Raw genomic sequence first — 12906 nt, 5'->3', positions numbered from 1 at the left:
TATAATTATAAATATAAAATAAAATCAAAAGTATTTAAGTCCTTTGATTAAAAATTTATGCTATCCAATAAAAGGATAAATTTTTACTGCTGTAATCTTCTCCACCAATTAGAAAAGGTTAAAAAAAATAGAGAGAATATTTTAATCTCTAAAGAATATAAGTAATTAAAAATTACTTATTTTCCTATAATTTGAATTATAAAATGTAGAGTAGGAAAAAGACTGAATGTGAAACTAGTGTCTTCCTTTTCTTTACGTAAATTTCCAACAAAGCAATAATCGGGTTTTCATACATTGCTAGTGATAGCCACTTCTTTAAGCCATCTCTCACTCTGCCTTCCATATCCTCCTCCAATTCTCTCTCACTCTTCACCTTCCATGGCTTTTCCTACGAAAAAGGCCTCGTTTTTCCCTTTTCTTCTTCTTCTTCTTCTTCTTGTTACGATATCAATATTCTTGGTTACCCCATCAAACTCAGCCACTGATACCTTCGTTTTCGGTGGGTGTTCCCAGCTCAAGTTCATTTCAGGCTCGCCTTATGAATATAACGTCAACTCCATCCTCACTTCCCTAGTCAACTCAGCCATGTTCACCTCTTACAACAACTTTACCATCTCAGCCTCTCAGGACACCGTCTACGGCCTCTTCCAGTGCCGCGGCGACCTCCAAAACGGTGACTGTGGCCGCTGTGTTGCTAAAGCGGTGAGTCAACTCGGCACTCTTTGCCTTGACTCCACGGGTGGCGGGTTGCAACTCGAAGGGTGTTTCGTTAAATACGATAACGCAACGTTCTTGGGCGTGGAGGACAAGAGTGTCGTGGTGAAAAGATGTGGGCCGTTGATCTCGACTGACTCCGACGCGTTGGCTCGGCGTGATACGGTGTTGGATTTCTTGGGAGCGAGTGACGGGACATACAAGCCGTTTCGGGTTGCCGAGTCAGGGGATTTACGAGGTGTGGCACAGTGTGTTGGGGATTTGAGTCCGACCGAGTGCCAAGATTGCTTATCAGAGGCAATCGGACGGCTCAAAACAGACTGTGGGGCATCCAAGTGGGGTGACATGTATTTGGCTAAGTGCTACGCCCGCTACTCCCAAGGCGGAGACCACTCCCACGGCGGAGACGGTAAGCGGTTTCGCCGTCCCGATTTGCTTAATTAAATATGAAATTGCATGAAATTTACCATAACTGATTATATTTTTTTTTTGATTTTTGGATTTTCCTTCTCATGCCATGTGAATTGCATGGTTTTATCCTTGGTAGGTCCAAATTATTCAAGATGCTTGTATTATTTTTAACAAAAGTTTAACTAATTCATATAAGGGTGATTGAGTAAGTTGATGGAATGTAGTAAATACATGATAATTAAAACCATATTCAATGTCAATTATTTTATGTATTTTTTCATATAATTCATTTATTGGAATTATTCCGTGTAAATGATGGAAAAGGATTTAGTGATACATAAATGAATGGAGATTTAGAGAAAAAGTCCTTAACTTTGTACATTTATCACAACTAGTATTACTTTGTTGTGCTAAATGTGGTCAAATATGTGGTAAAAGTAAACGGAAATGAAAGACCAATATTTTTTTGATAAATTATATATATATATATATATATATATATATATTGTTTGACTACTTGTGGGGAGATAGCTAAAATGTTAAAAGCACCTTCATAGTTGATAGTAGTTTATGTTTGCATGCAATTTAGGCCAATATGGTCCTACTTTTTAATTAAGGTCCCATTTGAAATTAAGAAAGAATCCAATGTTGTCACCTAAAAGGTAATTCTTTTTTAAATTAATATATAATATGAAAAAATTAAAACAAATTCTAATGTTTTCTTACATTGTGCTGTGGGTGGAATGTAGATACAGATAACGATGATGATGAGATTGCAAAAACATTAGCAATTCTAATTGGACTCATTGCTGGAATTGCCTTGATCATAGTATTTGTATCAGCCTTGTCTAAAGCGTGTGAAAAAGATAGCAAAGGTAACCAAATTAAATTTATTATTTGCTTTTCTTTCATTTATTTTTTATTGGTTTTACAAAAATCCCAAGTTTAATTTTTTTTTCTCCAATTGCTCTCATTTTGCAGGTGGTTAAATAAACTTGTTTTTGCTTACATCCTCTCAAGATTAAAAAAGGTGTTGATAGAAAAGATGTTTATGCAAACAAATGTATGTAAAGAAGATGAACATTAAAGTCCAAAACTTCAATCATATCTTAAGCTTGTTTCTGAGTCTATAATTAGTGAACACTTCTGTATTACAATTTATATATATATATATAGTTGTTCAATTGTAGTCAAAACAGTGAATTTTGCCCACAAATGTTGCAAGAATGTTTTTCATTGTTCTTTTAGATATAAAAATTTCGGAAAGGGTATTTTAGGACATTTGTTATATAAAAGTCGATAATGAGTAGCTTTAATAAAGGAAGTCGAAAAAAGAAAAAGGAAGAAAGGTAAATGAAAGGTGAGGAAAGGCAAAAAGTTTTCCAATTGTATGTTAAAGAATGTGATTAACATCATTTGGGGTTTGCAGCATAGAATGTAATCTATCAAATATGATAGCACAGCAGTAAGTTATGGGTTAATCATTTATCAGTCACCACCGCAAAGTAACAAAGAAAGTGTAACTTTAAACATGTGATGTGAAGTTTCCGAAACTTGTTTTTTTTTCAGTCCCCCACGCAAACCTTTTTCTTTTCTTTTATAGAAAACAGAAGGCGAGTTTTATGATCTTTCCTTTACACAAGCTTATTCCTGACTTTAATGAATAGTATGTGAATAAATACGTAAAATATGATATATATTATAAACAATAATAAGAGATAAAAGATGGCTATGAGAATATGAGGATTTTTATTGCATTCTTTTATTTTTCATCATCATTGCAAGTAGTATACTCCTATATATATATATATATATGGAGATTAGATTTCTCATTTTCTAATACATAAATAGGAAAGAGGTTATGAGGAAATGAAAGGTGAAACGTTGAACATCTACTGAATAGCATTCATAACACTCTTCCTTGGATGTTCATTGTATAAAGGACATGCCTCATTAAAAACTTTACTAGTAAAAACTCTGTAGGACAAAAACCAAGTGAAGGAAAAAAGAGTACACAATCCTTTGATACATAGTATATCACAAAAAAAAATGTAGTACAAATTTACTCCCCCTCATGTAAGTATCACTTAAAGACCTTTGAGACAACACAATCCAATGTTAAAAATTAACTTCTCAAATGTAGCAATAAGTAGCGCCTTATTAAAAAGATTTTTCAAATTCTCATTTGAAAGAATCTGTTCATGAATGAAGAAAAATTTTGGTGATATATATTTTGTTCTATCACCCTTAATATATCATTCTTTAAGTTGTGCAATGCAAGTTCTATTAACTTCATATAAGATTGTTATAGCTTCTTTTTTGGAGCCTAAACCACAATCTTTTCATATGTGATGAATTACAAACCTTAGCCATACACATTCACGACTAGCCTCATGGATTGCCAAAATCTCAGCATGATTAAAAGAAGTAGCAAGAATTGTTTGTTTCATAGAGCGCCAAGAAATTGCAGTACCACCATATGTGAAAACATAACTAGTTTGTGATCGAGCATTGTGAGGATCAGATTGGTACCCTGCATCTACAAAACCAACCAAATTTGTTTTGGGTAGGTTAGGGAAGAACAAACCTATATCTCTTGTACCTTGAAGATAACGAAAAACATGCTTAACCCCATTCCAATGTCTTCGGGTTGGACAATATCCAAATCTTGCTAATAAGTTGACAGCAAATGATATATCAGGTCGTGTATGACTAGCAAGATACATCAATGCACCAATAGCATTTAAATATGGTATTTCAGGACCAAGAAAATCTTCATCACCTTCCTAAGGATGGAAAGGGTCTTTATTTACATTAAGTGACCTAACAACCGTTGGGATGCTCAACAGATGTGCGTTATGCATGTAAAATCTTCTTAGCATTTTTTCTATATATGTTGTTTAATGCACAAGGATTCCATTCTTTAGGTGCTTAATTTATAATCCTAAACAAAATCTTATCTTTCCAAGGTCTTTCATTTCAAATTCTTTCTTTAAGCACTTCATTATCACTAAAATATCTTTAGGAATCCTAATAATATTTTAATCATCAACATACACAACAATTATAACAAATCATGGTCCAAACCTATTTATAAGAATGCACGGGAAAATAGGATCATTCTTATAGCCTTCCCTCAATAAGTACTCACTAAGGCGATTATACCACATGCGCCCATATTGTTTCAATCCATAAAGAGATCTATATAATTTGGTTGAGTAATGTTCTTGAGAACATGAATTAACTTTTTCTGGCAGTTTAAAACCTTCTAAGAGTTTCATGTAAATGTTATTATCAAGTGGGTCATATAAATAGGCTGTAACTACACATTTTAGGCGTAAATCAACTCTTCTCTTATTACCAGACTAATTAAGAACCTAAAAGTAGTTGCATCCACCAGAAGAGAGTATGTCTCTTCATAATCAATACCAAGTCTTTATGAAAATCCTGTGCAACCAAACACGCTTTATATCTCACAATTTCTCCCTTTTCATTTCTTTTTCTCACAAAAACTCATTTATATCGCATAGGTTTTAATTAACCAACCACCAATCAATTTAATCTATTCTAGTCGATTATATAATCGATTTGATCATAATAACTGACTACTTTGAAATCCATACGATACATAGATATTCAAATATGCAATTATAATATTACTAATAAGCTTTGTACAAATATATATTTTTTTATGTAAAATAGATTAATAAATTTTGATAAATAAAAAATTAGCATCAACTATGTATCATTTTTTTTGAATGTCTTACATTTTATATAATATTACAAAGGCTTGATTGTATATTTTACCTAAATATTTATCTATTTTCAAATTGCATCTTGATTTCTTTTTTCTATTGCACCCTTATTGTTGCAATTTTATTCAAATTATTCATTTTTAGATGGAAAAGATAACGTGATAGTTAAACCCTTAGCGACTAGAAGTTGGTGTTGATGTGGCATCCATATCAATTAAAATGTCGATGTTTAAATAACGTGCACATCAATTAGGCCATTTCTCCATCTTCATTTGCTTATTCATTAGAGCCATCATCATTTTCCTTTTAAGTTGTTGATTTGAAGGCTTTACCAATACTTTTTGGATCTTCTTTGGCCTCTTGTTTGTGATTAATCTTCATCTCATGAGTAGAGAACTAATTAACTCTTCAAGGGAGAGCTTGTCCAAATTTTTTTATTCTTTAAAAACCATTACTTTTCCCTTTCAAGATTTTGAAAGACTGTTGAGCATCTTTTTCATTCTTTGTTGGTATAAGTTTTCCCATAAGCTTTAAGAACATTGATAATGTCAATGAATTTATTGGACATGTCTTTAATCCCTTCATCCAACTTTACCTTTAACAACTTATAATCTAATGTGACTTATCTTTAACTCTTAAACTCTACTTGTGCCTTCATGAGCAACATATCTCTTTGGCATCGTTACAAAGAGACTTTATTGTACTCATTTGTTCTAGTAGCACCAAATAGAGTATTCATAGCTTTTGCATTTAACTAAGCTATCTTCATATCAACTTCATCCTATTCATCTTCTTCCTTTGGCACAATAGAGTCTAATACTCTTTTCTTGGGATTGAGGGTCCATTTTTTATGACTCTCCAAACTTCATATCATTAGTTTGGATGAACAACTTTATTTAGTCCTCTAAAAAGAATAGTTGATACCAGTGAAGAATTGTGATCTCATTGATAAGTGGCCTTCTCCTAACATAATTGAATTTGACTTAAAGGCCATGAGATAAACTTCCTCCATGCAAGGAACTTCTTGTTTTTTTTATTTTCATTTTGAGCTTCTTGTGGATCTTTTCGCGTGGTTGTAAAACCATCACTAAAGTTCTAGCTTTGATGCCAACTAAAAGCTTAATAGTACCAAGAAATCTCAAATAAAAATCTAAGAAGATCATGAATCAATAAACACTAATATTTATAGTGGTTAAATCTCAATTGCCTTCTCTTTGCTAAATTTTTTTCAAATTCACTCTATTTGAATAGATACTTTAAAGGGCAAGGTATAACTTTTGCAAACATTGTATCTTTTGAAGGGAAAGATATAACCTCTAAAATCCCCTTAAAATTTTCTACCCACTAATCTTTAAGTAATCTAAAAAATAAAGGAAATAAAATAGCAAACAATAAAAGGCTTCCTCAAAAGTATTGGTTTGCAAGATTAAAGACTTTTGAATCAAACTAAACACTTGCACAAATACTAAGAACTCAATCCAATGAGTAATTACAAATGAAATTTGAATATAAGAAGAATAAAAGATGAAATCTTTGAATATTTGCTATTTCATATTTTTAACTTCGTTTCTTGTCTTCTTTTTAGTGATAGGAGACTTTTATTTATATTCTCTAATCATTTAAAGCATTAAAGCGCACATTAAAGTATTGTTCCACAAAGAGAATCTATCCTTCAAGATAATAATAAAGTAGCCATTTACAAAGGGGGATCAGTCGGAGGATCAATGTCTTGCCCTTCTAGAAAAAGTTATTAGACGACCAATCCTACCTTAGCAGGGATCGATCTTAGGCCTGAAAATACTTTTAGGTTATCTCAAAAATGATATAAAGTCTTGAAAATATTTTAAAAGAATTTTCGTTTGAATTTTATAAAAATATATAAATATTAATTCTTAAATATTCTTCTATCAAAGTCATAATAAATCGAAGCTAACACCAGGATATCCTACCAATTTATATCATATTAATAGAATTATATGGCAATAGTATAAATTTGAATATAAATAAATTAAATTGGTTATGTCTAATTGATAGTTGAAATTTCAATTAAAAAATCATTTTTGAAATTATTTGAAAGAATAATTTGAAAATTTGTGTGATAGCATATACAAATTAATAGTCAATATTTTAATCTTTATATTGATTTTCAATATAAAGAAATCACACCATTGTCTTTGTATTTTCATTTGTGAATTAAATAATAAATCAAATGGTAAATCAATTAAAATGTCAAACTAAATTAAACTATACATTAATTAAAAGTATATTACATACATCACACATCACTAATTTTAATATATAGAGATAAATAACAAAACTATACATGAATTTTGATTTAATGTACAACATCCTATAAGAACTTTGGTTTTATGCGATTTTATATGTCGAAACCAATTTTAAAAAGAAGAATTTTAAAAACGGGAGTCGCCACCAATTTTTTTAGGTGTGATTGGATCACTTTATAAAATATTTTGGTCTACGAAAATGAGAGAAAACAGGTTCGGGAGTCGGTTACGTACGAGGAAGGATTAGCACCCTCGCAACGCCCAAAATTGGTACCAAATTGAATAGTTTTCTATCTTAATGTCAAAAGTTTGAAAGAATTTAAAAAAAAGATTTTTTTAACACCGGAATAATTTGAGTCGAAAATCGAGATTCCTTCGCTCTAAAAGAGTACAAACATCACATCCAGCATGATTGGACACGATATTCTTAAACTTTCATAACTGAAATCATCTCGTGATTTACAAAATCTATTTAGAAGGATACTTTAGACATTTAGACAAACGGGAAACTGCAACCCAATATGTTAGGACACTACTTCCCGAATTCCTAAATACAAAACATTGCCTCATTTTTAAAATTCTTTTGGATTAAATGAAATATAAATTTTAAAAAAATGATGCATTTAACATATTACAAGATATCAATAATAATAATATAAACTACATGATACATACTTTAACATTTCATGCAAATATAATATAGAAAATGATAAATAACGACATAAATTGCATAATATACATTAACATTTCATGCTGATATAATCATAAATAACATAATATACATACATTAACATTTCATGTAAAATACAACATAGAAAATAATGAATATAACAATATAAATTACATAGTATATATATAATAATATTTCGTGCAAATATAACTTAAAATAACAACATAAATAAACAATTTTCATGCAAATATATAAAAATAATAAATAACATAAAAATAACAAATAATTTATGAGATAAAATTAACATACTAACACAATACAAAAAATACAAAAATAAATAACCAATTATGAACATACAAAATAAGTCAAAAGATAAAACTAAATACAATTAAAAATAAATGAAGTATTAAAAAATAAAATATTTAAAACAATATATAAATAATAAAGGAGAATTTTTAAAAATGGTTAATATATATATAAATATACTATATGATATAATAACTTAATATATATATTTATAAAAATAATAATAATATGTTAAATAGGGACAAAATTTTATGGCAAATTTAGAATATTACATACTAAATATTTAATAATGATATATAAAATGTAATAATTTACAAATTTTAAAATTATACATAATATAATATACAATAAAATATAAATAATATAATAGATAATACAAAAAAAATATTTTTGCATATAAATAAAGTTTAAAGTAAAATAAATAATATACAAAATATTTAAAATAAATAAATAAATTATAAAAATATGTATATATATATATATAAAAAGGATTAAAATTGAATTTAAATAAAACTCTAGGGTTAATTTTAAAAATATAAAATAAATTTTGGACCCAATTGAAACACGCGCTTAAAAACTGAGAGACTCATGGGCAATTTTACCCTAATCCCAAAACGACGTCGCTCCCGAAACAGGCCTTATAATAGCAGCTAGGACTAAATTGAAACAAAAATAAAAGGTCAGGGCCAAATTAAAATAAAAATAAGATGAAATTATAATTATTAAAAATGTGGAAGGATCAATTGAGCAATTAGCCCCTTCTACCAAAAACGCGCGGATCCTTTCCGGGTCACGGGTCAACGCGCAGATCCTTCACTTAAACGGCGCCGTTTTGGTGTTTATTAGACTAAGCAAAAACGACATCGTTTTTATAATACTATTTAAGTCAGATTTTGGCTTAAAATTTATTTTTTTAAAGCTGTTTTTAAAAAAAATTGAAATCCTCTGAAAGAAGAGAAGAGAAGAGCCGTCCGGGCTCCGGCCTCACATTCACCGGGTCAGACGCCCATACCACGCCACCATCGCCATCACGCCATATACGCCGCCATACACGGCGGTTGGAAGGTCAAAAGCCTTCATTTTTCTAGGCGAATCATAGGTAATCTTTCCTTTTTCTAAATACTAACAGTTTTTTTTTGTAAAAAACGATTCATATGCGTTGAACAAAAGAAAAAAGAAACTAAAAGGAACAAAATATGTAACTAAATCACCTTTTTCAAAAATAAACTGCTCTTATTTCTTTCTTCTTTGTATATATGCGTGTATCTGTTTGTATATATGTAAAAATCGTTTTTTTACAGATTAGAAAAAAGAGGCTTTTATAACCTTTTGTAAATTGTTACATTTTGGGAAAGAAATCTTTGATTTCTTTCCATAGTTGCTTCTCTTTTCTGCTGTGGATCTTTCCTTTTTGCAGGTACCAGTGGGGATATCATGGCAATGAGTGTGCTGGCGTTGATTCGTGCGCTAATTCCGGCGCAATACGATGCTGGAGCCACGGCGCTGATGGAGGCGTCGATGAAGGGTCACTGGAACGGCGCGAGACGAAGGGGTGTGACGATTGGAGTGCTTGCGGCGCGAAGGTTTCTGGAAACCCTAAGGTTTCCTGATTCAGTTTAGGCGTTGGGCCTCACTGATTTGGGTCTAGTTTGAGTATTTGGGCTAAAGGGTTTTAGGTGTAATGTGGGCTACCGGTATGGTTTGTAAATGGGCCATAAGTAGTGTTTTAATTGGGCTATGTAAATAGGCTAGCAATTTGGGTTTTGTAAATGGACTGTAGAAGAACTTTTATTATTATTTTTGTTTATTTTACGGGCCGGGCAAATTTGGGCTATTACAGCTGCCTCTCTTTGCCCATTATTGTGTAATAGGAATAGAGCAAAGACTATAAAATGACCAAATTTGCCCGGTCTTATCAGATCCTGACTTCCTGGTCTTCAATTTGCTCTCTGCAAACTTAGAGACGCCATGTTAATATCATTGATCTGCTCCTCGTCAAATACAGAGACTCTAAATCTGCTATCTTCGATCTGCTTCGATGTAAACACACGAATGTCAGATCTGCTATCTTCAATCTGCTCCCTCTCTAATACAGAGACGCCAAATCTGTCATCTTTGATCTGCTTCGATGTAAACACACGAATGTCAAATCTGCTATCTTCGATCTGCTCCCCATCTAATACAGAGACGCCAAATCTGTCATCTTCGATCTACTTCGATGTAAACACACGAATGTCAGATCTGCTATATTCGATCTGCTCCCCATCTAATACGGAGACGCCAAATCTGTCATCTTCGATCTACTTTGATGTAAACATACAAATGTTAGATCTTCTATCTTCGATTTGCTCCCCGTCTAATACGGAGACGCCAAATCTGTCATCTTCGATCTGCTTCGATGTAAACACACGAATGTCAGATCTGCTATCTTCGATCTGCTCCCCGTTTAATACAAAGATGCCAAATTTGCTTCTTCGATTTGTTCTCTGTCAATACAGAGATGCCAAATCTGCTATCTATATTGTCCCCTAAAGGACATAACCTGTAGAATACATATGTGCTCATGCCTAATGAATAGGATGCCATGATCAAAATGAGTTAAATGCTCCTAATTAGATATATTATGATGCAATATGTTATGAAAATGACTCCTATTTCAGACGTCTTTACTTATTCATCCATCAAAGTTTCATCATTATTTTACTCGAAGTATCAATCATACTTTGCTCGTATGCTTTGAATCAAATTGGTCCTATTGTACCTTTCTTCGAATGTTACGACTTGCCAGAGATGATCCTCTCCTAGGATTGAATCATTTGAATTGTCCAATCAACCTTTGGACTAAAGAAGAAATTTTCAGTACCTCCGACCTTCACTCATGGGAATTCTTCAAACAATTGTCTTGTTTCAGTTTCTTGTATTATCTAGAGATTTCCAGAGTAATATACAAAACTTCGTTTTTAAAAATATTTAGTTCATCAATCATTATTTCAATGCAACACACTTTATGGATAATGGAAGACGAATAATTTAATCTTGAGAATAGTTAGATAAATCATTAAAATACAAAAGGAAATGAATCTGAAAACATATCTTTGAGAAGAAAAAGAATCCAAAGATAGTAAATAGGACAAAAATCAGATGCCCAACATATCACAGCTTGAGCTTCTGTATACAAACTCCATGAAGACTGTTTTGAGTTTAACATGTGTTTAGAAGATCCAAAGTACTTTGTTGATGCCCCGGTATGTAACACACTCCACTTCTTGTCAAATTCGGTATAGCAAGGTCACTGCATGCTTTTTAAAATTTGAGCTGCCCTTTCGGGTTTTCAACTCAAAACCCCTTTGGTCTCAAGGCGCCCTTTGCGGGTTTTCACCTTGGCCTTTCCATTTTTTTTAGACGAAGTATCTCTTGATTGAGTCTGAATTTACTGGATTGGGTAAACTTTTCCCATCCATTTCTGTCAAAATCAGTGCACCACCAGAGAAAGCCTTTTTCACAACATACGGCCCTTCCCAATTCCGCATCCATTTTCCTCTAAAGTCCTTCTGTATGGGAAGAATATTTTTCAGTACAAGGTCCCCTTCGTGAAATTCTCTTGGACGAACTTTCTTATCATAAGCTTGTATCATTCGCTTCTGATACATCTGGCTATGACGAATAGCCCTTAGCCTCTTATCTTCAATCAAGTTCAATTAGTCATACTGTGATTGAATCCATCCTACTTCATCCAGCTTTATCTCTGACAAAATTTGAAGAGAAGGTATTTTCATTTCAATGGGTAACACTGCCTCTATCCCATAAACTAACGAGAAAGGAGTTACCCCAGTAGAGGTTCTGACAGACGTTCGATAGGCAAAGAGTGCAAATGGTAATTTCTCATGCCAATCTCTGTAGGTCTCAGTCATTTTCCCCACTATCTTCTTGATATTTTTGTTGGCAGCTTCCACTGCCCCATTCATTTTTGGGCGATATAAAGACGAATTATGATGTTTGATCTTGAATTGGCTGTAGACTTCTGCAATCGTGCTGTTATTCAAGTTCAATACATTGTCCGATATGATCCTCCTAGGCATTCCATACCGACAAATAATCTTCTTTTTGCAAGAATCGACTTACTGCTGACTTGGTAACACTAGCATATGAAGCTGCCTCTACACATTTTGTGAAGTAGTCAATGACCACAAAAATGAAACGATGCCCATTCGAAGCTTTTGGTGATATTGGCCCAATGACATCCATGCCCCACATGGAAAGAGGACCATGGAGAAGTCATAACATGCAAAGGTGAAGGTGGTACATGAATGTTGTCCACATATATCTGGCATTTATGACATTTCTTGGCATAGCTGATACAATCTCCTTCCATAGTAGACCAATAGTATCCAAACCTCATGATTTGCCTTTCCATTGTAAAGCCATTAGCATGTGTCCCACAAACACCTTCATGTACTTCTTCCAAGATTTGTCCAGCTTTCACAGCGTCGACACATCTCAAAAGCACTTGATCTTTCATTCTTTTATAAAGGATGTCCCCATTTAGTACATATTCGTATACTAACCTCCTCAAGGTTCTTTTGTCATTCTCAGTTGCCTGCTCAGGATATTCATGATTTCTCACATACCGTAATATATCTTGATACCAAGGTCCTCCTTTTCCTCTCCTTCGATGTTACAACAACGAGCTGGGACCTCAGAAATACTCATCTGAATTGGTCTCACATCCTCTTTTTTATTTACTTTAATCATGGAAGCCAGTGTT

The 12906-nt window shown here is 32.5% G+C and overlaps 1 protein-coding gene across 2 annotated transcripts; it reads left to right on the top strand.

The window, feature by feature from the left end:
- The first annotated feature begins 205 nt into the window (after window positions 1-205).
- LOC108458200 (plasmodesmata-located protein 6) lies at window positions 206-2321 on the top strand. Of its 2 annotated transcripts, none has more exons than XM_017757500.2 (3): window positions 206-1123; window positions 1881-2000; window positions 2107-2321. In XM_017757500.2, the coding sequence occupies exons 1-3, from the start codon at window positions 379-381 to the stop codon at window positions 2112-2114; spliced, it is 873 nt and encodes a 290-aa protein (XP_017612989.1). In that variant the 5' UTR covers window positions 206-378; the 3' UTR covers window positions 2115-2321. The 2 variants fall into 2 exon arrangements, with proteins under 2 accessions (XP_017612989.1, XP_017612988.1); XM_017757499.2 differs by having other exon boundaries at window positions 207-1123; window positions 1875-2000.
- Window positions 2322-12906: the final 10585 nt, after the last annotated feature.

Source organism: Gossypium arboreum, chromosome 3 (genome assembly GCF_025698485.1).
Source record: "Gossypium arboreum isolate Shixiya-1 chromosome 3, ASM2569848v2, whole genome shotgun sequence".
NCBI classification, from domain to species: Eukaryota; Viridiplantae; Streptophyta; class Magnoliopsida; order Malvales; family Malvaceae; genus Gossypium; species Gossypium arboreum.
This window is presented reverse-complemented; position numbering and strand designations above follow the sequence as displayed.